This window comes from Channa argus, chromosome 1 (genome assembly GCF_033026475.1).
Source record: "Channa argus isolate prfri chromosome 1, Channa argus male v1.0, whole genome shotgun sequence".
NCBI classification, from domain to species: Eukaryota; Metazoa; Chordata; class Actinopteri; order Anabantiformes; family Channidae; genus Channa; species Channa argus.
In genome coordinates, this window is record NC_090197.1 from 23662802 (window position 1) to 23689470 (window position 26669).

The window sequence follows — 26669 nt, forward strand, 5'->3', positions numbered from 1 at the left end:
TATGAGTTAATGACTGAGGTAAACATGATAAATGTCATTCACCCTGCCTGCTTCTGTATTTCCTATCCCTGGGCAGTGTTCAACTGGCCTTATTGCTTCCACGTGGAAGAAACATAGATCTGTCTACGCTGGAAGTCCAGGGTCATTGTTTTTTTATGCAAGGGCTTAAAAAGGAGGGTCAAGGCTGAGGTTGTCATGTGCAGTAACATTCAGAATAAAAAGGGCCTGAGCTTGCGCGCTGAGTGACACTGTTGTTGTGCTCTGGGACATACTGGCTTATTTTCTTTGAAAAGACTTTTGGAGGTTATGCCCTTTTTTAAAAAAACAATGTTTCCGTCAAGTTACCAGCATCAGGATCCTCACACTGTCCTATACAACATCTTGAGTTGGAAGAGCTGCTGTTATCTCAATGACAAACGGAACTTTATTGCCTCAGCACAAAACTGTCACTGTGAACAGAAGCGGACAGTTTGCCTCAAAGACCCAAAGGCCACCTACCAAGTAGCCTCCAGTGTGCTGGTCAAAACTATCTGCTTCATGAGGAGTTTACCATCATTCCATCAGCTTCCGGCAGAAGACCGGTTATTACTGTTGAGACAATGCTGGGTCCCTTTGTTTGTTCTGGGGCTTGCACAGGAACAGATCGTATTTGAAGTGACTGATGTGCCCCATTCAAGTATCCTCAGACAGGTTCTGCTGGGAATGGTGCTTTCTGAAGAGAAGGCTGACCAACCAACTCTTGCTGGAGTCCATGGATTGAGAACTTGCTTGCATCAGCTGTGGAGTCTGGATCTCAGTCCGAAGGAATATGCTTACCTGAAGGGTACCATATTATTTAACCCAGGTAAAACATAAAAACGTTACTCGCTTAATAACAGTGCCAGCTTGTTGCTTATGACCTTAAACAGAAACTCCTCTTCTCCCACTGCAGCTATTCAAGGACTGAGCACCTTGTTGTTCATCAAAGGCCTCCAACAAGAAGCCCAGAGAGCTCTCCAAGAAGTCACCCACCTCCTGCACCCAGAGGACCCCAGTCGTTTCAGCCATCTACTTGTAGTGGCAAACACCATTCAGACTGTCAGTCACAGCTTGGTCACAGAGCTTTTCTTCAAGCCAGTTATTGGCAATATGGATATGTTACATTTATTAACAGAGATGTTGTTTGTCCAATAGGGTTACAAAGCAAAGATTTAGCTCTGAGTTTTAATACATGCCCCGATGTGAACAATTGATAAAATTCAAAATTTCTGAAAGCACAAGAAACTAAATTCGTAAAGAGATTATCCTACATGTCCTAATGGAAGTGGAATAAGGAAAGCTGCAAGCTGTGAACTTGAAAATATATATACTAGGACTCCCTCGTGTGGCCACGCATGGCAAACTAAGAGCAACCAATTTCTTTTTCATAAACACTGTTCTAATTAGACATTTTAGGTTTCCAGTCTATCCCACCTCTCTAATTACATATCCTTGTTAATTTTACTATTACCATATTCCTAGGCTATTGTTCTGTCTTGGATAATATTATAGATTCTTGTCTATTGTTTTTTAAATGTTTAATGTAATTTTTACTCAGCTGAATTTTCCTTTCAGGGGGATCAATAAAGTGTTATCTAACCCTAACTAACCTTACCTTTTACCTTCTGTCAATAGAAGAACCTGCCAACTCAAGATAGTGTTGGTCCTTTTTAGACCCAAGCCTTATATTGTTTTTTAAAAACCTGAATAATTTACTGTGCGACTACTAAGCGACTATTTACTGTGTAAATTAAAACCAAATCCTGCGCATTAGTGGACAATTCTACCAGTTTAGCAACAAAAGCAGTTATGTTAGGACAGACATATTAATCACTAATTAGTTGAGTTGTATTTTTTACTTCTTGATTCAAACCAGCACAACCAGTTTCACGCCATTGTATTATAACCAGACTGGTGTTTCAAGACAAGACAGTGTCACATTAGTTCAAGATAAAAAGCTGCTTAGAAATCTACACACAGGACACTTAATTAAAACAGTGCACAAGAAGAGAAGTACCGGGAAACAAGGGAAACAACTTTCATCTACACAAGTAGACCCTACATTTGTTAAAATGTGTGTTAGCTACTCATGTGAATTGACTGCAGCCAGTACAATACAGTTATTGACCAACAGAAACCATAAGCATATACTGATAAGACAGCCACAGTGCTGGGTAAATTCCACTAAGTCAGCTGGCCATCTTCCCACCTCGACCCTAGCAAGCAGGAAATACATCTATTTGCTTTTTTGCAAAGATACTGCTCATGCCTATGGAAAGCCAATGGAGCAATATGACTGCCCTTACCTCACAAAAACCCGACTGTAAAATGACAAGTTGACCACATTCAGTTTTAGACTTTGGTTTTAATACAGAATAAACATAGGAGATATGAGATATGAATCAGTGAGCTCTAGGTGTGCTTTAAGAGCACAAGAGTGTCATTAGGCAAGTCTTATTCAGACCCTTTCAGTCTTTATGCTAAGCTGAGCTGAGCGTAATGGCTATAGCATCATTTTCAACATACAGACATGAACATGGTATGTTATCAACTTTAAGTAAATATTAGTAAATTTATGAGTAACTATTCCTTTTAGAATTTTTTTTTTACATAAAAAAAAAAGAACAGCGGCACAGGATTTTCTTCTATTGGTCAAATGTTTATACTTCATCCTTACCAGCACTCTTGAACAATGCCATGCCAAACACATTAGTTTGAAATATTTGAAATTATAGAAATTATAAGATCATTTCTTCATTTCATCATTTCAATGACAAGATGTAAATTTGTTTTATGTAACAAATGAATTGAAAGCTCTAAATAGAGTTAAAATCAAGCATTGGCTCAGAATTAAATCTAGGATGACCTGAAATGTGCTGAAACAAAACAAATAGTTTAATTTTACATAAGTAAACAAAGTTTTATAGAAGTCCTCTTCATAGCAAGAGCACAACCACTAAAAATAAAATCAGATAGTAAGAACAGTTTAAGGATAAGGGGACGGCTAATTTTCATACAGTAGTTAAGAGCTGCCTCTGATATCTGCCTGCAGGACAAGCTCCTTCAATTACGTACATAATATTTATCAACCATAAATATCTACACACAGAGCCCTGAGTTTACAAATGTCCTTCAGACAATGTGACCTTCACATTTTCTTCTTCCGGAGCATAGCAATGGTTTCTACATTGAGCTTGGCTCAGTCAGAGACCCTTGTGCAAGTAGTGTCCCCTTTCAACATCCCATATGTGACCCTGTGGACACAGTATGACTAATAATTCAAGCAAAGAACGTCAGAGTGCAGCAGGAATCATGTTCTCACAGAGGTGTGAATTAGTGGGACACCTGAAGAGTTGGTCTCACTGCGAGAAGGTGAGTAGGCTGTTGGGGAACTAGAAGAATGACCTATAAAAGAGGAGAGTGGACTGAGTATTACTTCAGAGTTTCAATGAGAAATCTTATCGCACATTGAATATTTTCACTAAAAATTGTTCAAAAATTGAAAATGAATAGGAAAACATTAGTGAATAACTTTTAGATTTTGAGTTCTTTATATTATATTGTATGAGAACCCTTCACCCCATTCCACAAACAATTTGCATTAGAAAGAATGATGCATAATCTGCACACAGAGGTGGCAAACACAAGAAAGTGGTCGAGGCTTGCCATACAAGTCCTTTACAGATCTAAACATATCTGATTGTCTCCTACAAGATATAAACAAATAGTCTTAAGCGTATCTTTTGGATTTGTATTCACTAATTGCAGTTGACGGAAAAGAAGAAAAGTGCCAGAAATTCCCTCTGCGGTACAGATTTTACCAAACTGCTCTGGAAAATGGCAACTAATTTATGTGGAAAGTATGAATTATTCCTAACAAAATTCTTAACAATTTATATTTGTTGTTGTCTACAAACACAGTAAAAGGCTGTTAGGTTTCTTTACTTACTTTGTAAGCATCCTGAGATGAGGGTTCAATGTGAATATGAACTGTAGTTGTTAATATCACATGTAAAAAATGCATTCTAGAGGTCTGTGATAAAGCCTGTGTAATCAGCAAACTGTTCAGACAAAAATGTTTTAAATTAGTCACAGGGTCAATTCAGCTGTATGGAAACACTGCAAGGCTGGGCAGTCCTGCCTCAGTTAATTGTATTGCCTTAAAATGCAGTATTATATCATACTGAATAACTTAAATGTCTCTTAAATAAACTTACACATTGCAGGACACACTTCACTGATGAAAACAATTTACACTATAGTTTGTTGTCGGTGCAGCTCTATGAACAGGCTCAGGGTAAATTTTAAACAGAGCATCTTTGTTTGTGAGCCAGGAAGTACATCCACATATTAATGTGTGTCACCTGACAAACAAAGCTGTCTGTTGTTTGGGTTGTTTCCTGTACTAGATATGATTGAAGAACTAAATGTTAACACATGGAAGAGGATTAAGTCCTTAAATCATATTTGTAGTTTATTTGTGCATCCTTTAAATACATAAAAAAAAATTGTATTTAAAAGTTTAGCTGTAATCACACAAAGGTGATTAAATATTGTTTTATGATTTACAGTATTTACACACTGTAAAACAACAGATTTATTGTTTCTTAACCTTTTAACCTTTTTTAAAAGACAGAAACCAAAACTTATTCTAGAGGTAACTAATGCAAGCACCTAAAAAGATATGTGAATCAGGCATGTCTGAAAAGGGCTGCCCACAGACTGTCCTGGGGCGGAGAAGTGTGGCCAGAGGAAAAAGTTTGGAAAACTTGTATAAAGAAAACTAATTCATGAGGATGTCTTAAAACAACATATTTGCTATCGAATCAGTAGTTTAATTCATTCAGAGCCACCATTAGTCATTGATTAGGACCAATTCTAATGATACAAAACCAAATCACTCATGTCTAAATAACAAAACACCACTTTAAAGAATGAGTGGTGATTTTCTATGTTTACTGTCAACAAATCCCATTAACAGGCTAAAAACAATGCTTGTCTACGGTCTGAGATTCCAGAACACGATTTAGCTTAATAGCTCCACTGCTGTGTGAAAACTATTGACAAGACATCTATGAGTCACACCATTTCACTGGGTGACATGTTCCTTCATTACCAAAAATAAGGGCACTGTGTGTATGTGTAAACAGTTCCACAAACCAATAACAGCCATCACTGATGCACAGGTTACTGATAACTTTGAATTGAGAAATAGACATTTCAAACACATTGAAGGGTAACCTTTTCCACAGTTTTTCATGTTTCAGCCTTATTCCAAAATTGAATAAAATCCTTATTTTCCTCAAAATTCTAGCAACAATACCCTATAGTGGAGAATGTGCAAGAGCATCTGTGCAAAGTCAATTTTACATCTCTCCAGAGATGTTCAATCGCTTTCAAGTTTGGGCTCTAACATGGTGAGGTGGTGAGCTGTGCCTGGTTTCCTCCAGACATGACACTCGGCATTCAGCCCAAAGAGTTCAATCTTTGTTTCATTAGACCATGGTCTGAGGGTCCTTGGGTGGGCTGTCATGTGCCTTTGTGGTTTCCGTCTGGCCACTATACCATACGCCCTGATTGGTGGAGGGCTGCAGAGATGGTTGTTCTTCTGGAAGGTTCTCTTCAGAGAAATGCTGGAGCTCTTTCAGAGTGACCATCGGGTTCTGGGACATCTCCCTTCTCTCTCGATTGCTCATATGTGATTTTTTTTTAGGTTTTTTATTTTTAATAAATTTGCAAAGATGTCAAACAAACGTCTTTCACATTGTCATTATCTGGTATTGTTTGTAGAATTTCGAGGAAAATAATGAATTTAATCAATTTTGGAATAAGACTGCAACATAACAAAATGTGGAAAAAGTGAATACTTTCCTGATGTCTGATTGGAGAAAAGTATCAAAGTTGTATTTAACCTTAACAAAAACAAAGTAGTTAATTACTGGGACAAACAAAAGGGATAAGCAATTGAAGTTCATGCATCTTTCTGGCTGCTGATTGATCAACTTAACACACTAATGTTCTCTCTTCTAATCAGTGAACATTCTAGATACGATTTTCGTCAGGTCAGCCCAAGTCATTAATTAATCTTTGGGGGAAAAAAGACACAAAAGTGGTTTCAAAAGTCGCTAAATCTAGCTACAATGTTGTTGGTAACACTGTGTAGAACATGTCATGTTATGTGTAACACATGTGTATGTGAAACAAAGACAGATTTAATACCTCCATGGTATCTCCACATCTCCCTGGCACACTTGTCAGAAGAAGTCAGCTCGGATATTTGGATATTTGGTTTTGATCTGTAGTCATCTTGAGAAAAAGTGAAAACAACAGACTGTTATTTGATGACAGAGAAGCAACACTATGCCATTTTGAAAGCAACACCTATAGCTTTTGGAGTTACACTATTAAAAAATACAACTCACTGTTGTTGGTGAATGAGAAGGAATCACTCTCCCTCATGGTCTCATTCCCGCTGTCTGACGGCGGTCCCTCGACCCTAGAGGTGGGCAGCCTCCTCTTTGTGCTTTTACGGGTGCTAATGCGGATGATACCACGCACCAGTCGACACTCGGCTTCCTGCTCACCCATTTTGTGCTCCTCTGCCAGTGAGTTGATGAGCTGGTTGATGTCCTTGCTCTTCTTCAGAAACACGGAGTCTGAGGTGCACCTGGCCAACTCTTCAATCTGATACTCAGAGTAGAGCTCCAGCAGCTTCTTAGCAATCAGAGAGTCCACATCTTCCTCACCGTCCTCCCAGTCCTCAAACCTCATAGACTCATGTAGGGACGGGTGGCTGGGCTGTGTGTGACCACCAGCTGGAGGCATATATGATGGCGCTTTGGTTTCAATGTCTAAATATTCCCTTGGACTGTTAACTTTGACTCCAGCAATGCGGACATCCCCTAGCCAGTCAGTGCATTCCTCCTCTTTTTTGTCGCCTGGTTTCACACCACGGAGGCTCACCTTCTCTGGTTCATCCATCTCATCATTTGGCGCCAGGCATGGAGCAAGCACGGAACGCTGGCAGACCCTGTACAGGCCACAGGTGAGCATGTTGCACACGAAGGTCCTACAGCTGGTTGGAGAAGCACAGGGATTACATGTCTGTGCTGCAGGCGGAGGGTCAGCTGAGCCAGGAATAAAGCCAATGGTTTCAGACTCCTTCCCATTTGCATCTTTCAGGTGAGCTTGGTCGACTGTCTTTGTCCCTACGGTCGGGAGCCTGTCCTCCACTGGATCCACACAGCGCTCCTCATACGATGACCTCTGGCTGTTGCTCTGGCTAGGTCCATGCCTGTAGCTACCAGGCCCTGAGTTATATCTCAGTGTGCCAGAGCTGCCAACAGACATGACTTTCAGCCTGCAAGATCTGGCCTAGCATGGGAGAAAAAGGGATCTTTTAACATTGTCTTGCAAATGATCTAATCTATCAGGAAAACTGTAAAATCACTTGTAGCCACCTGAGGGCATCTCTCTTTAAACACATGCAAAACTGCTATCCCCAGGTGGCAAGTAAAGTAATACAACTGGTTTTGTGAAGAATGTGTAAACACACAGCCACAGATGAAACATATTCAGATATCAAATTACATGCATGGTGTCACAAATCATTTTAAGATTAAAAACTATGTGAATAGATTAAAAAAAGACAGCCAAATGCAATATGCAAAATCGTCTACTCTGTCTGCACTGTGATGCTGAACCAAGGCACCAAACCTGATTTAAAAATCTTGGAATTTAATGTTCTCTTGCTAATGTAACAAGGCTAAGAACACCTAGGAAACGACCAACGAAGTTATGAATATCTCTGTCTGTAAGTCTGTATTCTAATTTAAACGTACATTTAAAGCGTGATGAGATACCAGCACTAAAATAGATATTGTCCACTATTTGGTAACTGTGGTTATTTTGACAACCACTGACACAGCAAACCTGTGTAAACAGGTCATTCAATTAAACCCTGGGTTGCAGGTTACATAGATACAGAATTGACAATATAAAAATGAATCTTCTTTTATGTTTATATTCATTCATTGATAACACGTAGAATGTTAATGTTGCGTGATAGCGCCTGGCTTTCCCCGTCATGACGGCTTGTACGGGAACGAAACGAATGTTTACAGCAGCCATGTCGTGTAGTTCCACACAAAACGAACAAGTGAAATAAAGGTATAGAGTAGTTTTTTTTCTTAACGTTTAGCTACTAACGCGAATTCGTCCGCAAGTTCAAATGCCACATTTCGTGTAGCCTATCAAATTAATTTCACTTCCATAGCGACTTGTCATTGCTGTTCGTTCCTCCATTAGCTAACGTTAGAGGACTTGCGAACCTCTCTGTAAACATTACCTACACTATACACGGTGCGTCCACCAACTGAGTCCCGAACTAGTGTTGTCTTTTCCACCTGACACAAAGCAATTCAGTTTTTAATCCATTTTGAACGTCCGTTATCTCCAATCTGCTCCAAAAATACACTTTCGGTAAACTTTCCAACCAAATCCGTGTACCTGTACGTAAAGGTACAGAAAACGCTCAGGTAGTTCCAACAATGGGTTGAACTTCCTGTTACGACTTACAAAATAAAACGCAAATCCTACAACTACTTTAATTTTGGCTTAAACTCTGGTCTTTTTCAGGGCCATCCGTTGGCAATAGCTCATCACAACCATAAACAACGCACGTATGGATTATCTGTCATCTCCACATACAACATTTGTACTGAATTAAAACCTCATCCATACGTTTCAATTCCAAAGTCAACAAATCCCACCATTTACTTTGAAATTATTTCCGGTCATTATTTTTCGAATTTCCTCACTTTATTTAACGCCGTCAAGTTAGCCACAATGAGGCGTCGATTTACCGGTGGTTGTATTAAATTAGAAAACGTTACAGATATAGTCAACAACAATTAGTATAAAAATAACACCTATAGAGAAAATATAATAATAGGAATTTGCACAAGGAATTACAGTATATCATGTTGTCGTTTATCTTTAACAGAGCCATCATCACTTATATATAGATCACTTATTTCTAACAAATAATAACCGGAAATATATGTTTTGTGTTGAGTTTGAAAACAGCAGGACGGCGCACTTTATGGCACAATGTTGTAGTCACGAATGTGTTACAATGTGTTAGTTTTGCCAGGAGAGCAATTTGCACCAAAATTACAAAGTGCCTATTGTAATGCATGGGTATAGGGCGTTTAGATATTCTCAAAACGGTTAGCTAAAGTGTACGAGACGAGCAAGCTAATATGCTAGCAGCGGTAAAGCAGTTTGTGTTTACTGATGTTAAGGAGTCCGCAGCTGGCACGCTAATGACACGGCTAACAAGCTAACAGTCACCAAATGCTTATCGCTTTAATTTACGCCAGGTATTCAGAGATACATATGCCGAACCATGATGAATAATGGGGGTGTCATTTTGACCACGGGGTATTCGGGTTATTTACAGCTTGTTTTCCCAGTGGACTGACGACATTTGCTCCGTTCAGCTGCCTCAAAGGAACCTTGACGTTACACGGGTGTCGGTGATGCTGTCGGTCGCTGGTTAAACGCCCTTGCTGTTTAACTTAAAACCATGAAAAACTGCGAATATCAGCAAATCGACCCGCAGGCTCTTCCGACACCCACCCCGACCCCTCCGCCTCACCAGGGAGACGGCAGCGACAGGAGAGAGGAGCAGAGGAGACCGAGAAAAAAGTGGGAGGTGTTCCCCGGGAAGAATCGCTTTTACTGCGATGGAAGGATTATGTTGGCCCGACAGAGTGGGGTCTTGCCCCTCACCCTGGGCCTTATTCTCGTTACAAGTGGATTATTCTTCATATTTGAGTGAGTTCATATGTCATTCTATAGTTAGATGTGCGACACCGGTGTTTGTGTCCAGCATGTATCAGTATACATTGGGGTCATAAGTTTGTTTATCTGAAATTATTCTACCGAGATCGCTTGAAAAAATATGTTCTGGAGATGTCTCTGCATTCCCAAACACAGTTCTAACAATCTGGATGCTAAAATATTGAGTGATAAATAAATAATTATGCAGTTTTCTAAGTTGCGCCTCAATTTTCCAATCAGAGTAAAGTCGACGGCCCGCCGACAAATGGAGTGATAACGTGGGGAACCTGTCATTGTTTAGACGTGTAAAAGTTGCTCATCTTTTATACCACATTACTTTATATGGTCTGTCTGCAGGGATTTAAAGCACAATGAAAAATGTAGGGTCAGGAAAGGGACAGGGTTTTGTTTTGGTCTTTTTCCAGCCTTTGATATGGTCGCCGTTTCTTGGTAATTTGTCCTCTCTCTGCCTCTCTGTCCCTTATCACAGCTGTCCCTTCTTGGTCAAACAGCTGACCAGCTGCATTCCAGTTATTGGAGGAGTCCTCTTTGTATTTGTGCTCATCACCCTGCTCCAGACTAGCTTCACTGATCCCGGCATCCTGCCCAGAGCGACACCTGAGGAGGCTGCAGATATTGAGAATCAGATTGGTAAGGGTTAACTCTGTCACAGCTGGGGTGAGGACTATGTGGCTTTTCTAAATGATTTGACTTTGATATTCAAATACATGAAATTTCACGATTTTCCCCAACATGGGTATTCCTGAAAGTTTATGGTACTGAATTTGACAATCATTGGCAACAAAACTATCCATGTGGGTTTTTATGCTTTCTAAAGAGAACTGGATCCTTAAACTAAAAATGACACTTCAATGTCAGACTTCAAACACATGTTATTTTCAGCACAGTCATAAGAGTGTGCATATGGTTTATTTTGCTTCTGAGCACAATTCCCATTTAAGTTCGAAGGCATGTCAGCCATTTCACTTTGAAACTGAAACATGAGACAGATTCTAGCAGTGTGAGTAGTTACCACTCACACTTGTCAGCACATTTTAACGATGATTAGGGATTTGACAAATCCGAGGTCTCAAGTAGAAAAGGGCTCTATATAGTGTAATGAATCTGACATTGGCAGCAGTTTGGAGCATTTTTTTTCTTGCATTTATAAAGTGCCTTGCTTTGGTCTGTTGGAATATTTAGAACTATTTCAGCACTGAGACATTTGTTATGTCTCCTGACAATGTTCTGTAGACATTCGTAGCAGTTTCAGTTACATTTACTCTCAGTTTTGAGTCTAGCCAACATTATCATTCGCCTCCATAAGACTTGTTTCAAAATAAACACATCACAAGTTGGCTTCATGTGCACCTTGTAAACTCCTACACATGACCAAAGTTTAGGCAGTGGTGTTGTAAGATGTTCATATTACCCAACTGTACCACAGTTGTTCTAGCTATTTTTGAAACAAAGACATGACAGAAGAATTGTCTATTTACTACCATGTTAACTTTAGGCAAATACTGTATTTCAGACATTTTAGTTTGACTTAGTATTCTCTGGATTTATATCAGTCTGTAGTGTAAACTATATGGTAAATGGCCACTTATATAGCGCTTTTATCCAAAGTGCTTTACAATGTTGATTTACATTTCCCCACTCACACACACACACACAGACACACACTCACACCCCGATGGCAGTGGCTGCCATGCAAGGTGCTCACCTGACTTACCGGGAGCAACTTGGGGTTCAGTGTCTTGGCCAAGGACACTTTGACATGTAGCCAGGACTGAGGATCGAACCACTGACCCAGTGGTCCGTGGACAACTATAGCTGTGTCATGATTTCAAAAGCCAAATTTTTAAAACACCTTTTAATGTCAGTTTTTTGGAGGATTTCACTGTTATTCCTTTACTTAGTAAAGGCCCATTTCCACTGCAGGAGAATTCCCTGGACACCAGGAAACTTTTAAGGAATTAGACCCTGGTTCTTCTGGTAGGTGGAAATATTAAAGTAAGTTCCGAAGCTGTAGTTCTATCCACCCCACAAGAAAAAAAGTTCCTTGTCCTTGTTCCTTATCAGAGTAAGGTTAGCTGCAGTGAACACCGCTGATTGTTGACATAGTGTACCACACATTTTTATAAAATGCAGAGTGCTTAAAGGATCAATATGGAACTTAACCCAGTGCTTGCATTCAAATCAATCCACCCCACTCTACTTTGCTCCTCCATGTCTGCTAAAGTGTGCCTTGCTTTGTCCAGTGCTTCATGTAGTTGCCATTTAAAAAAAAAAACAACATTGTAAAAGTCAGAGCCTCGCTTTCTTTTATTGGCGAATATCTCTGCACTCCTGCCAGTGGGACTTCACACGAAGTGTCAACAGGATCACTCCAAAATTTTATATGCTGCAGCTTTAATCTTGAGGGGGGCCTTGTCTCTTCTTACAGGATAACATTGATCGTTTTCCAATTCATTCGTATTATCCCCAATTAGAATACAGATTCTTGAGCCAACGTTGAATCTTGTCTACTCATGTTTTGTTAGTTTTCAGACTGCAGTCTGGATTCACTACTTTGTTGGTGTTGTAGTCCTGGATCTATTGAAAACACATCAGTCATTTATATACTGTGTCATCCAGTGGAGCAGGATATCTGGCTGATGTGTTTTTAATAGGTTGTGGACATTTTGGCTGATCGAAGAAGCTGATTTATTTTGTCTCCTTATGTATGTCCTGCCCTCTCCTCTGTAGACAACACTGGGAACACCAGCTACAGGCCTCCCCCACGCACAAAGGAGGTCCTCATCAACCAGCAGGTTGTCAAGCTCAAGTACTGCTTTACCTGTAAAATGTTCCGGCCTCCACGCACGTCCCACTGCAGCCTGTGTGACAACTGTGTGGGTGAGCTAAGCCCGCACACCAGCACCAAGACATTTACCAATAATAAATAATAAATCAGGGTTTCATAGGACAACACGGAACATCATTCCTTTACTCTGGTTTAGACTGGAATGATTTCAATAACACTGAATGCATCCTTAAATTAAAACTTCTGCATTTCTCTTTCAGAAAGATTCGACCACCATTGCCCCTGGGTGGGAAACTGTGTAGGGAAACGAAACTATCGCTTCTTCTACACCTTCATAGTGTCACTCTCCTTCCTGACAGCATTCATCTTCGGCTGTGTGACCACACATCTAGCACTTAGTACGTGTTTATATTCTTGTCCACATGATTATCATAGTTTTATTAGAGGCGGGATCTTGCTGATAGTAAGTGCAAACACACCTGCCAGTTGAGGTTAAGTTGCAGTCAGCCTGAAATCTGCCTGGCAAAACATATTGTGTAGTAAAAGCAGAAGGAAGACAGGAAATGGTGAGGCAGGGTTGTCCCACCTGACAATTCCCAGTTTTGTTTCTTCCAGTTTTTTCTTCCAAAACTTAAATTACTAATATTAGTTTGGGAATTCTAACACTATTGCACATGCTTTCATCCTTTAAATAGATTAATAAACTAACTTAATTCCTTCTTCCAGTTATTTTTTCCCCTTTCTTTCAGGGGCTCAGGGTGGAAAAGGCTTGGTCTTTGCCCTGCAGGAAAGTCCAGGCAGATATCCTTTACTCATTAAAGCCTTTTTCAGGATTTCTTATAGTGAGTGAGCATGTTTCATTCATTTCTTCCTCCTTAAATTGGCTTATACTGTCCTTAACCCAGCCTTTCACTGCAGTGGAGCTGGTAATATGTTTCTTCTCAGTTTGGTCCATCTTGGGCCTCTCAGGCTTCCATACATACCTGGTGGCATCTAACCTGACCACTAATGAAGATGTGAGTACTGCAATGGAGTAAATAAAAGCGTCTTGACAGCATTTATTTGTCACCACTGTATGCCATTAATTCTGTGTCCTACAACCTGTACAATGCTTTGTTGTTGCTTTTTTGTTGTTGTTGTTGTTGCTTTTTGTTGTTGTTTTGTTGTTGCTTTTCGTTGCTCTTTTCTTTTCTTTCTCCACTTTTCACTCAGCCCAACCGGTCAAGGCAGATGGCCGCCCACCCTGAGCCTGGTTCTGCTGGAGGTTTCTCCCATTAAAGGGAGTTTTTCCTCTCCACTGTTGCCTATGCCTTGCTCAAGGGGGATTTGTTGGGTTACTTCTACATACTTGTGTAGTCTGGACTTTATTCTGTAAAGTGCCTTGAGATGACTTTGTTGTAAATTGGCGCTATATAAATAAAGTTGAATTGAATTGAATTGAATTTCATCTCTTTTTTTTACAATTTTATAACCAGTGTAATTCATTTATTTTCAAACCAGATTAAAGGTTCCTGGTCAGGGAAGAGTGGAGAAGATGTCACCAACCCATACAGTCATAAAAACATTTTTTTCAACTGTTGTTCTGTGCTCTGTGGACCCATGCCACCTAGGTAAGTCATACATTTCATATGTTTTACAATTTCCTACTTAATCTATGCATGATAAAATTGTTAAAGATAAATTCACACCAACAGTCATCATTTGCATATCTAATCCGGACTACATTTGCTTTTACTGGTGTCTCAAAAATGCATGTAAATATTGTAAAAGTGTACTGTCCCAACCAGCTTAAATTACCTTGTCAAATCAAATGAGAGTTGGCAGAATAAGCACTTGAAAGTAAACAATGTATGTAAAATTCATAAATTAGGTTGAAAGAGAGATGATATATGGAGAATGTGTAAGATCGGTTTTGTAAGTGGGTGACTGTTGGAGTAAAAACTGAATAAAGAAACCAAACAAAACAGCACATAGAAAGACTGTGGGGGAAGCTTTTAAAGTGGTTGGAATCACTGGACCCGGATGCTTCCGGTCAGCTCAAGTGGACAGCTCCATCAACCAATTAGCTGGACCTGCAAGAGAAAAGCAAAAAAGGCAGAAGTACCTTAACGAGATGGTGGTATGGTGAATGCACGTCATTTTGTCTACACCCCCACATTTATTTATTTTTAAACAGAAGCAACAATGTTTCTGTAAATTATGAGGTATAACCCAAAGTAAGGCTCATAATTAGGGATACATTTGATTATTTTATTTTTTAGTCTGTGACATTTAATTATCCCAAACTTAAACTCCTCATATTGCTTGTATTTTTTTTAGAAAACATTTGAGGAGCTGCAACCAGACTATGTTTGAGAATTACAAATTGTTTAGTTTGGTCTAAGCTTTAATTACTTGGCTGATAAGTTTCTAAAAGTAATAGCTTCTCAACTTTAGGAGCATTTTGAGGAGTTTTTGTTTACCTATGGGTTGGACAAAAAAGGGCAGTTACTATATTACTATATACCCATTAAATATACAAGTTGAATATATGACAAATAGTCCGTTTAGAAAAAGGACAATCTTGAATGAATTATGTAATCATAGAAACACACTGTCCTATAATGGGACAGAAAAGTTTATAAAATCTTCAATTAACATCATTCTTGTATTATTCTAAAATTAGCAGGTTAATTGATAAGAGGTGAGGGGATCATGATTGTGTATAAAAATCCAGCACTTTGCTCATGATAAAATGGTCAATGAGTTCTAAAACAAGTTTGCTAAACACCAGATTAAGAATTTAGGTCTTTCACCATCTACCGTACATAATATTGTGAAAATATTTGTGGACTCACGATGTGTAAAGGCCAAGGATGGAAACCAGTGTCAAATGTCTGTGACCTCTGTCATGCTACCTCGATGTATATGGTCACGTGGGCTCAAAAATAATTTGGAAAACAGCTGTCACTCAACACAGAGCACTGCTGCATCTAGAAATGCAATCTGAGTCTTTATTACACAAAGAAAAAGCCACACATCAATTCCGAGCAGAAACGCTGAGTTATTGGGGCCTGAGCCTAAGTCGGATGGAAAGACGGAAAAAAAAATACATATTTAAACAGGATGATGCCAGGTCTCATTCTGCATGTGCTACAAAAATGTGGATTCATAGGCACAGAGTGTGTGCACACGATTGGTCTGTGTGCAGTCATTAGCTGTCTCCTATTGAAAGCGTGTGGCACATCATAAAATGGAGAATCAAACAGTGACCACAAATTGTAGCGCAGCTGAATTCTTGAATTAAGCAACAATAGACAAATATTTTATTTGCAAAACAGTAAACATTGTTATCCTCAGTTATGTTATTAAAAGCAACGGTGATCTATCAGGGTGGTAAACTTGGGTCTTTTAAACTGTTTAAGTCTGGTTAAGGGATCAAACTCTAAATGACTTGAATTTATAAAATTAAGCTGGTACATGAAACATTAAAAAACCTCTCTGGACTTATGTCAGATAAAAGGTTCAAATCAAAGCTTTTCATTTTTATTACATTTTAGAACAAGTCTCAACTTTTCTGGAAATGGGTTTGTACATTTTGTTGTTTAAATTACCTTTGTGACCACCTTTTCAGTTTATTCCTTGTGTATCAATAAGTTTACGTGAGCTGTGACATGACCTTCCTTGTCTGTCTTTTTTTAGCTTGATCGACAGACGAGGTTTCCTGCCCGCAGATGACTCTGCCCAGACAGGCAGTGCGAACAGCGAGCTCCCGACTCAGGCCACTAAAAGCGAGCTAAACGTGGTAGGAGGATGTTCCCAGCTGGCTTTTGGCTTTCAGGAATCCCCCTCCCCTGTGTCTGCACCCCCCAATTCCCACAAAAACTCTACCTCTACCTCTGCCTGACAGGAGCCATGTTGCCTGCTGTAGCTCCTAGCCCAGTATCTGTCAGCTGCCTGTTGCATATGGGTCTCCTCTTGTGCGTCACGGGTCAATTCCATGTACAGTGTTTACACTACAGTCACATGTTTACATATCAGTATTTACTGCTTTCTCCCATTGCAAACAACACATTTAAAGGAATTTCATTGAAATATGGGCAGAATTCAGTGTAAGCTTTGCTGCTGCATCAGGGCTTCTGGGTTTGGGACATTTTCTTTTGTTCTAACTTTTCAGAGAGTGAGATGAAAAAGATTAATACAGGTCTTATGTCAGCATTAAAACTCAGCTGTGATATTTTTTCCATTCGTACATTCTTTTTTAAGTACATCTCATCTCACTCTGGATGGGTAACTATTCTTTTAAATGACAGTTTTATAGCTTAGCTTTGCTGTTGGCCCTGTTAGTCTGATGACTTCAGACACCATTCTGCAGTTCATGCTCCACTGAACAACTGAGTCATGTTTTCCTCAGGGAAATGAACAAATCAGGGTAACCACTGTTTAGATTATTTAAATGTTATCAGTTTTTCCCCATCACAGTCTAGACCCCAGCATTATTTCCCGTGCATTATATTGTCTCAGGGTATTATTTAATGATGAAGGAAAAAGAGCAGGGGTGGAGAGAAGCAAAGCCTCAGACGCTGTTTCCAATTTCTGATGTTGGGAAATGCCTGGAGAGTTACAGCAACTTCGTTTTACAACATGTAACAGTTGCGATACTTTCATATTAAGTAATTGTTATCTTTTCATTTAGTATGGCACGGTCTGGTGATTGTGTAGACACAGTGAGGGAAGCTTGTTTTGCACTTGTGGTACCTTGTTTTCTGTAAAGTAATTTCCTCCTGTCTCATGCTAGCAATCACGTTTATGTGCGTTTAAAAGGTTAAGATCACTCATCATTTCGTCTTCATGCATTTATTACATGTTTGTTTTAACTCCCCTTTCTGTTTGATACATATTTATATTTTCATACATTTGATGTAATAAAATGTGCATATTTGGTCATGCACTCCATCTCTGTGTACTCATTTTTCATTTTCCACCTTCACAAGATTAGTTGTTTTCCAAGGGAAGAAAGGGTAACCACTATTGTTACGTCCATTGTTTGTGTAGCCATCCAGTCCTAACTTGCTGTGCCATCTCTGGTCTGTCTCTGTCTCTGTCCTGCCACCAACACTAGGAGGAGAAATGTCTGGACTTTGCAGTGTCCTGCACTGGCTGATAAACCAGGTTTTAGAACAGGAAAAGTGAGGCTTGAGCTTGGTAAGCCTGTTAAAAGGAAGGGAAAGCGAGTGCAGAGTCTCAGTGCCCATTGCTGTGCCTGCATGACATCTTGGATGGCTGTTGTAGTCCTGCATGGCTTTTTTCTGAGTAATTCAGGGTGTGGCTGTATGCAAAACTAATTAGCAACATAAAAGCATGTGTTGAGATAATACATTTCACTATAGTGTACTGGTCAAAAGCATTTTTGCCTCTTTCAGCCCATTGTTTTGATTTGATTTTTGGCCTGCAATTTTACTCTTTTGGTTCAGTCTCACATCTCTCACTAATGTAATTTTCAACTGCAGCAGTCAGCTGGGTTCAGCACAAATGCTGTGATAAAGCAGCTGTGTTACTTTTACTCCACAAAAAGTGGGAACTCTTGCACTTTCTTACTCCACTTACTCTCCCTTTAGTTATTTTGCAAATTCTCAGCCAATACATGATGGGTTACTATTAACAGTACATAAAATAGTAACAATTTGCTGAACCTTTACATTAACATTAAAGTTGTTGACACAAGTGTAATCAAAAAACGGCTATTTCTAGTGCCATCATGATGACCCTTTTTGTACAAAATATCTAAACAAGTATTAGTTCATCCACAGATTACAAATACAATTACAGAAACTCATGGTGCCCAGAGGCTGAATAATAAATTTGGGGATCCCCTCAGTTTTCTTCATGTGCTGATTAAATTTAGTGTGTACTAAAATTTGCTTTTTTGAGAAATGAATGATTGTGTTGCTAAACTACATTGCTCAAATTTTAAAAAATGTAGTCTGAAATTTAGGCCAATTCTATCTAATTTTCCTGGAAATAAATCTGTCAAATATGATTTGGTTTAATTTGCACCCATATTCAAATCGATTGCATGAAACATTTGGGATCTTTTAGTTTAAGATGGCTTCTATGACTCGCTTGTGCTCATAGCTTGCCTTTGCAGCATGTGCAGCTCTTTCAAGTGATTTACCACCCTGCTGTTCATTCTGATAACTTCACTGGCTCCTCTCATCCATTTTTTTGCACCTCTCCAGTGCACACAGGGAACTAAAGGTCTGCTGGAGTCTGCCACTCTCCCTCCGCTTTTGTCCACTTCGTGTCCTCAGGGCAAACCTCAGACAGCTCAAACCTGCGCAGACAGCCCTGCAGTGTCCTCTCACCTCTCCCCAGAGCACTCCACGAGCTGTGGGGTCCATCCCCGCTCCAGCTTCACAGGCACTACATCCTCTCCCAGTTACACTAAGAATGGTTCAAAGATAAGCAATCAAGCAGCTGTGCATACTTCCAACCCTACCTTTGATGCCCCTATTTCCCCTACCTCTTCGGACCTTGGCTTGAGCTCCAAAGCCAGGGGCCATCAAGGTGATGGCTTACCCCTTCGCACTGACTGACTCGAATGACAGTGTTCTCCAGTGAAAATGCACATCGTTTGAATCTTGCATGCTGTAAAACAGTATGAAGTCAAGTTCTTTTTGTTTGATGTTTCTTTGAAGGGATGACAGTCAAGAAGATGTGTTAGTGTGGGATCAGTCTGTAGTGGAAAGCTGGATGCTACAGCGGCTTGGATGAACATGGTACTAGTTATAAAGGTTGTTTTAAAATCCCTCACTGTAGAATGATGTTTCTAAGATGGAAAAACTGGTCTACTGATATAGCCATATACCTTTCTGAGGTTTCATGTAAAACATGAATTTTACCAGCATGTAAGATCCACTAAATATTGTGAAACAGTGACATTGATGTATTTAACTCGGGGAGTTTAAAAAGCTGTATGGAGAGTTAAGGCACATCTATAAAGAGAAAAGTTGGTCCTAAAGGGTAAGGCCATTCTAAATATAGAATTTACATATATAATTTCCAATAATATTGTGCTGCTCAATGTATAGCTAAAGAGTTTGAACTGACGATATCATGAGATAATATAAATAGTGAATAATAGAAATTCACAGAATTGGGTCAGCAGCCATGGAGCGTTTTCAAAGATTGGCAGATATTTCTATAGTGTTATTAGACCTAAAGTTTTTGTGTTTAAATCAAAACCATTTCAAGTAAAAGCCCTTTCAGTAAGAATATAATCTAATAATATAGTAATCTCCAATTTTGCGCTGCTCCCCTGCAGGAATAAACACCAGTTTTTTTGGTAATACAAACCCCTAAAGCCTGTTATCAAGAAATGCTTCAAGTGCTTAACAGATTGTTGAATAATGTCTGAGCCCACCATACTGACTCAGGAACAACATTAAATGCTCCAGCTCACTGCACACAGAGGTGGCAGTCTTATCACCTTTGAAACAAGCATGCATTTTGCATTTAGACATGTTCAGATGTTATTTTTTCTTTTCACGCAAGCCACAACCTCATGGGAAGTCTTGCAAGTATCATCTTGACGGCCTGTTGTTCAAATTTATGTCTTCTTTGCTATTGCTACACAAGCTTTATAAGGATCTTATGGTACTATAATTCAATTAGATTCAATAAAAAATATAACTTACATCACTTTAAATTAAGCATATATGGAGCCAGATATTTTGAAGTGCATGCATAGAGATTAAGACCCTATTCAGGCTTCCTACATAAGATGATCTAAAAACCGCACTGGCTGAAATTATGTAATTGGTGGCGATTGCCTTTCATTTTTTGGAACTCTGCGTCACTCTACCCCATGGCTCCTTGTTAGAGATTGGCTCATTAGTTAGAGATGATTCCAAACCACCCACTCCTTCATCTCCTTCCAACATGCACCAGCAATAAGATAACCAACCTAGTTATGAAGATCAAATAGAACCCAGCACACATGTAGAATGATATTCACATATCACAACTGTAAAGTTTTTACAAAGGAAAGTACAGTATTGTGGACTTTCTTCACAGGAGCTGCTGTAGACTGGCCGCAGTCAAAACTGCAGTATAAGAGAATACACAAACGAGAGAGGGGCTCGTGTAATTATGAATACATTGATTTTTGCAGACGTCTCACACACTCACCCACATGGGAGCTTGTGCATGGTTCTCTGCTGAAGCATATTCCAGGGGGGAACCACAGTTAATTTTTGAGCCTAGGCCCTCTGGCAAAATTTTTCCAGCCCTGGGTGCAAATGACTGTATGTTACTGTCAATTCAAATCTTGCAAAGCATCTGTCTTTCTATAAAGGTATTAACTTTACATTCTAAAATGATAGAAATGTGAATTTTGTTTAGGGTGCATTTTCTCTTTGAATTTGCAAAAGCGGGACAATTGGTTTTAAGTTTGTAAAAGTTTGTTAACAATTTGTACTTTGTTCAGCTGTAAAAATGGCAGTGAATGCAACTGCATGACAATGACATATTTTATGATATTTTGTTTATTTTCATGTATTCAAGCATCACATTATCTACCCCAGAGCGTTTTCACCACCATTTTGTAGGAAATATATGTTTTGGATTAATGAATAGTTGTAATAAGCAGTATTATTCATTCCTGCTTGTGTTATCATTAAAATCACACAACCATTTGAATGTCCCCTCCAGTACACATTCTGTCTTCCTAAAAACGGTTTATTTGCTCTTTGTTCAATCTAAGATGTATGTGAATAGTGGATGTGTTGGTCTGTTCTCAGGTGGAGACCTTTAGAGGTTAGGTATTAAATATGCAAGTTCCACGTGACATGTGTTTCTCCACATTCTAAGTTTATGTCAATAGATGCACAGAAATGCAAAACAAATCCAAACAGATCATCATCCCCATGCACTAAAACAAATACAAGGACACATACACACACTTATCATTCAGTTGAGGGCCATCATTTCATGTGCACTGTTTACTGTGTCGAAGGTCAATAGTGAGAAAGAATGCATTTCTAAAGAGAGACATGTTGTACTGTGTTTGTACAGCCAGAATAAAGAAAAAGAAAGATAAAGCTTTGGGGATTTTATTTTTTCCTCTGAAGTGCTGCAGCCAACCACTAGATGACAGTGATGACCTTCAAACACAGGAGGTGCACTCACATAATCTATTCAAAGTCAACAAGTGCACTACATGCTCCAGGCAACTGTGGAGTTTCAGGTGTTTTTAACAATCATCTCCTAATTATTTCCTCTTCCTTGTTAATTATTTTATATTAAATAAGATAATGAAATATAATTTGTGTACTTGAAAAGAAAATATAACAGCAGTTTCTCGATTCTGTTTAAGTTTCTGTTTTTAGTAGTTCTCTTGGGGCTAAGGAGAGAGGGAGTGCAAGAGAAAAGTGGATATGTGACCATGTGGCTGCTCAGCTAAATTCTACAGCCAACTGTGAAAATGTAGAAAGTAAAGCAATTGTGTTCTGTCCTTCGTCAGCAGCTTCCATTGGCCCACATCGAACATTGCTGTATGAGGCTTTAGACAACCAGGATCAAGAAAAAATAATCAATCAATGCATGTCTTTGTGTAACAATCAAGAGGGATCAAAACAGTGTGGATATGGTTAAATTAGACTTGATTGAGTGGCATGTACCATGGAATATAATAACACATTTTTATAAATGGCAGGAAACATAATTATGCATAAATTCAGGAAACGAAAATGTTCTGGCATCAAAAATGTTTTTCATCCAATCGCACGCTACCTGTCATACCTCATAAAAAATTTTGCCATTCACTAATCAGTAGAATGAGGAACTATATCACATTGCTATCTACATCCAACAGACCAAGACTAGTTCATTAGGCAAATGACAAACAGGGATTGACCATGAACATTTCAGGTTCTGTGTCAAACACACTATGCTTTATCACCATAGTCACAAGATGTAAAGAGGACCCTAAATCATTGCCAACAGCTTGTTGTTTACAGAACCAGCTACAAATTAGTGGCAAACAACAAACAGTCTTGCAGAGTGGAGAACTTGTTGTATATTTCTCCAGATGAATGTGTAAACTTTTTAGCAATTAACTGGTATGAAAATAAATGCCAAAATGACCTCTGACCTCTGATGAGACTGAAATTATGAGGCAGAATGAACAGAGTGAACATTTCTTTTAACCATTATCATGGCTTTACTGTAAACCATGCTGGTTTGTGATAATTCCCATCTTGGACAAAGGGTTGTAGCCCCCCCTAAATAAAACAAACTTACATTTTAGGCTTACATGATGTATCCCTATGTTTATAGCCTAAAGCAATGACCTCTACTTCATATGAATTTGGTTTATTAAAACATCCAATTAATAAAAATTCACATCAGATTATCACAGGATAAAGAAGCCAAGAACAGGGAAATTCTTTCTCAAACTGTATGGACACACACCAAATGTCAGCAGGATAAATTCTTTACAAGTTTTTCCAGCTGTCCAACTGGTAGTTTCTGTTCGACTTACATGTGTTTAACTTATGAGGGATGCGGGGCTCCCCTCTTGCTCCTCCCCCTCGTATCCTTTTAGGAATGTCTTGAAAAATTAGGCTGCTCCAGGCCATAAGTGTCTGCCATGTTTAATGAGTGAGATAGAAGAACAAATAAATGTTTATGGAGAGCCGCTGCTTAACATAGCTGAGCTCTCCTTCCTGTCCACTCTGTTTGACTGTATCATGAAAACACAGCACTGTTGCCAGGGAGATCTCTGGATAATCAGTGGGGTCTTTGTCTTTGCGTAAGGCTTCAAATTCAAGCTTTTCATCACCCTTTACTATACATTCATTTGCAGTCATGCGTAACTCATCAGTAGAGTCCAAAGTCAAGATGAGGTCCAAGAACAGTTACATTTCCAGAACTTTATAATGCTGTTGTTACTGACTGCAGAAACATACAGCTGGTACTATTTTTATAGGCTGACAGTCTTCAGGCTATTACTTTATTTAAGAATAAATCAGACATATACTCAGTGCTTTTCCACCACTGTATCTTTGCATGAGCCTTGTAAACTTTTTGATCAAATGTTTTAACCATCAGTGGTTCCTTTAAGCACAATTTCCACCTGCTATTGATTTAAAGGAAGACTTTTAACAAATTGCTACAACCTACAAGGTGAGGACATGTCTGACATGCAGAAATATGTGGTGCTAAGCTTGAAGATCTTCAGCTTTCGTCAACACACACATTTAAAGTAGGACGTCTGCTTCTTTGTGATCAGGATGCCTGCTTGACATTTTCCTGTTGAAATTGTTTGGACACATCCAGCTGGAATGAGTCCATCGGCCAGACTCAGAACTCTTTATTTGTTATACGTCTCATATTATCAGCTAAACAGCGTGTATGCTTTTCCAAGTGATTTATTAGGACTCAAATGTCTAATTTTAGGTTAATTAGACCATCTACCATTTCATGCTGCAAATCTGTATCTTTGTGCAATGATCACACTTGTTTCTGTCTAGATACAGCAAACCTGGACAATCAACCTTTCAGTGAGAGCAACCAACCTGTGGAATACTGTGCTCATGGAAATAAGGAGGTGAACAACATTCAGATCTGATGTTTTGCTGGAATGTCTCAATGTAATATTTCTTTTGCAGTGTTTTATGCTTGATCTTGATCTTTTTTGATAAATGCTTCATAATTATCTGCCTTCCCTTCTGTCGAGACTACAGGTGTAAATTAGCTGTTGAGCTTAGCCTTGTATATTTACACAGATGTCAAGAGCATCAGTGTTGAATGTGCACTGTTCCTCATTCCTCATAATGAATAATCTAACAATAATAAACAAACAACTGGGCTACTTTGTTTAGCTTGCTGTCACCATTGCCCCAAACTGAATATGTGAAACACAATTTGTGTCAGAGTGGGTTGCATATCACTTTGGATCCAAGCCTTATGTCATTTTTTAGTATTTCATTCTTAAAACCTAGGTTTCCAGATAGCATTTTGCCAATTTCTTTCGAAATTCCTCTGACTGTATGCAACAAATCAGTGAACACTCAGAGTTGTCTCCTTTGATGTCTTCATTCTCCTCAGTGCTGCTGTCCTTAAGGATAAATGCTCGGCCTATTCAGATTGGGTCGGATGGGAACAGAATCAACATGCCATGTTTCTTCTGGAGGACATTGTCCTTTGTAGTGGTGCCTAGATTTATACTGAAATACAGCTGCAAAGAGCAGACAATTTAAGCATATCACCAGAAAGCAAAGACAGGGATAGGGTGGAAATACATGAAACATATCAGGTGGACTGACTGAAACAAAATGTGATAACAGCCCAGATAGGAGCAGTTTTACACTGTGACAGCAATAGCGGCATTGCACAGATGTTACATTGTTGGCTGAATTGATTACAGGAAACACCAACAGTATTTCCAAGAAGAAGTGGGGAAAAGCATAAACACACTATAAAATAAAACTTAGTTCACCTTAAAATATGAGACAAAAGCTGCCTTAAAATAATTTCAATTAATTCTTGTAACATAACTAAATGATTTGATAATCGTTTTTCTAGCTAAGATGCATTTAATGAAAGTGGGATGTACTTGATCTTCATCATCCCCTTCTCAGCACAGCAGAAGTCTAATTCTGCAAATGTGTTAAAACTCATTGATTTCACACATTTCTTACATTTTTTCTCCTAATGTTAACACACAAGTCAATCAGTGACCCAACACCTTGTTGTCATAACTGTGTCAAAGATGTTCACATGCTCCCAGCTGACAGAAATGTCGAATCCCTAATGTATTGTGTGCAACCCCTTAGGCTGATGAGAACTTGTGGCCTAATTGAAAAGAGTCATTGGACTAAATATAAAATTCAGAGTATTTTCATTTTGGGATATTTTCACCAATAATTTCATTTGGTCCAGTCTAGATGCTCAATGTAGGTCCTGAAACAGGTGGATGCTGGAAGACATGCACACTGGAATGAATCAAGAAATCTTTCTTTGGAAATCATTTTTAAAGTATTTCAACATTCCATCTCAAAAAATGCAGGTTCAGAGTGCAGAAGTAGTTTGTTATCTCTACAAAAATCAACGTGTGTTATTGGAATATTCATAGATTATATATCAGATATTTTGTATTTTGTTGTCAACTGACGACCAGTTGTGTTGTTTGAAAATGGAACTTCAGAGTGGACTAAAGTGTCTAAGCAAATGCTGTGTAAATGATTGTCCTAATTTTTTTGATTTAGATTTGTTAGGTTTGAACTTGATTTAAAATCTATGTAAGGTGAATTTAGTCTGTTGTGTAAATTTCTGTCTAGTTTGATTTATTGAATTTATTTATTGAACATTTTTGGTAGGTCTGTCAATTTAAGCACACAGAAAATTGTCTCTGAAGAGGTAAGTTGTCAAATGGACAAATGGAAAAATAAGCACAGTTCTTCAACTCACACAGATTGACATGTAACCCACGGTCTTAGGAGCATGCTGAGTTTTCTGTTAGTACGTCCTGTTTGCAGTGTATCCATTGATGCACAGACACCTACAGTGGATTACTTTGTTACTGGATAGAGCCTAAAAATGCACTGATTCTCTAGCAAGTTCTGAGCTGTCTTTTTTTATACAATTTCAAAGTGGACTTTGATTGATTTTCTACTGAACATCAGAGAAATTGATATCAGTCATACTGATCTGTTATGTTATATGCTACTGTGTATTCATATTTCTGACCAAACCTCAGTAGAGCCAGTTGAACGGCCAGCTTGGAAAGCTACAATCATGTCACTTAATTCAAAGCTAAAAGCATGTTAGTGTATTTCTTTCTGTCAGCACCTAAAGCAGATGTTTACATTTCACCCAGTGTATTTGTTGGAGTGTCTGATTCCGACAGGTTCAGTCCAGTACTAATATTCCTCCTGTCTTTCTAGGAAGGAAATAGTCCATTTGTCACATGTCCAAAGCATCAACACAGATGTTGGATAGTTTCCCCTATTTG

The 26669-nt window shown here is 38.9% G+C and overlaps 3 protein-coding genes across 9 annotated transcripts; 2 read left to right on the plus strand and 1 right to left on the minus strand.

Annotated features, from left to right (window-relative positions):
- The first annotated feature begins 86 nt into the window (after positions 1–86).
- Positions 87–1623, plus strand: LOC137129373 (nuclear receptor subfamily 0 group B member 2-like). The gene is made up of 2 exons (XM_067508439.1): positions 87–844; positions 932–1623. Exons 1-2 carry the CDS (start codon positions 307–309, stop codon positions 1171–1173), a joined length of 780 nt encoding a protein of 259 aa, XP_067364540.1. The 5' UTR covers positions 87–306; the 3' UTR covers positions 1174–1623.
- A 740-nt stretch (positions 1624–2363) lies between these two features.
- Positions 2364–9620, minus strand: kdf1b (keratinocyte differentiation factor 1b). Of its 4 annotated transcripts, none has more exons than XM_067508414.1 (4): positions 9480–9620; positions 6441–7392; positions 6238–6324; positions 2364–3423 (listed from the first exon to the last, which is right to left on the minus strand). In XM_067508414.1, exons 2-4 carry the CDS (start codon positions 7366–7368, stop codon positions 3329–3331), a joined length of 1110 nt encoding a protein of 369 aa, XP_067364515.1. In that variant the 5' UTR covers positions 7369–7392; positions 9480–9620; the 3' UTR covers positions 2364–3328. The 4 variants fall into 4 exon arrangements, with proteins under 4 accessions (XP_067364515.1, XP_067364507.1, XP_067364500.1 ...); XM_067508406.1 differs by lacking the exon at positions 9480–9620 and adding an exon at positions 8370–8578 and having other exon boundaries at positions 6441–7387; XM_067508399.1 differs by lacking the exon at positions 9480–9620 and adding an exon at positions 8366–8578.
- On the plus strand, positions 9608–21775 carry LOC137129327 (palmitoyltransferase ZDHHC18-B-like). 4 transcript variants are annotated; one of them, XM_067508367.1, is made up of 10 exons: positions 9608–9858; positions 10355–10515; positions 12616–12765; positions 12934–13071; positions 13423–13474; positions 13587–13689; positions 14174–14283; positions 16213–16239; positions 16355–16457; positions 18892–21773. In XM_067508367.1, exons 1-10 carry the CDS (start codon positions 9608–9610, stop codon positions 19246–19248), a joined length of 1452 nt encoding a protein of 483 aa, XP_067364468.1. In that variant the 3' UTR covers positions 19249–21773. The 4 variants fall into 4 exon arrangements, with proteins under 4 accessions (XP_067364468.1, XP_067364450.1, XP_067364477.1 ...); XM_067508349.1 differs by having other exon boundaries at positions 13400–13689; positions 18892–21775; XM_067508376.1 differs by lacking the exon at positions 16213–16239 and having other exon boundaries at positions 18892–21772.
- The last annotated feature ends 4894 nt before the right edge of the window (positions 21776–26669 follow it).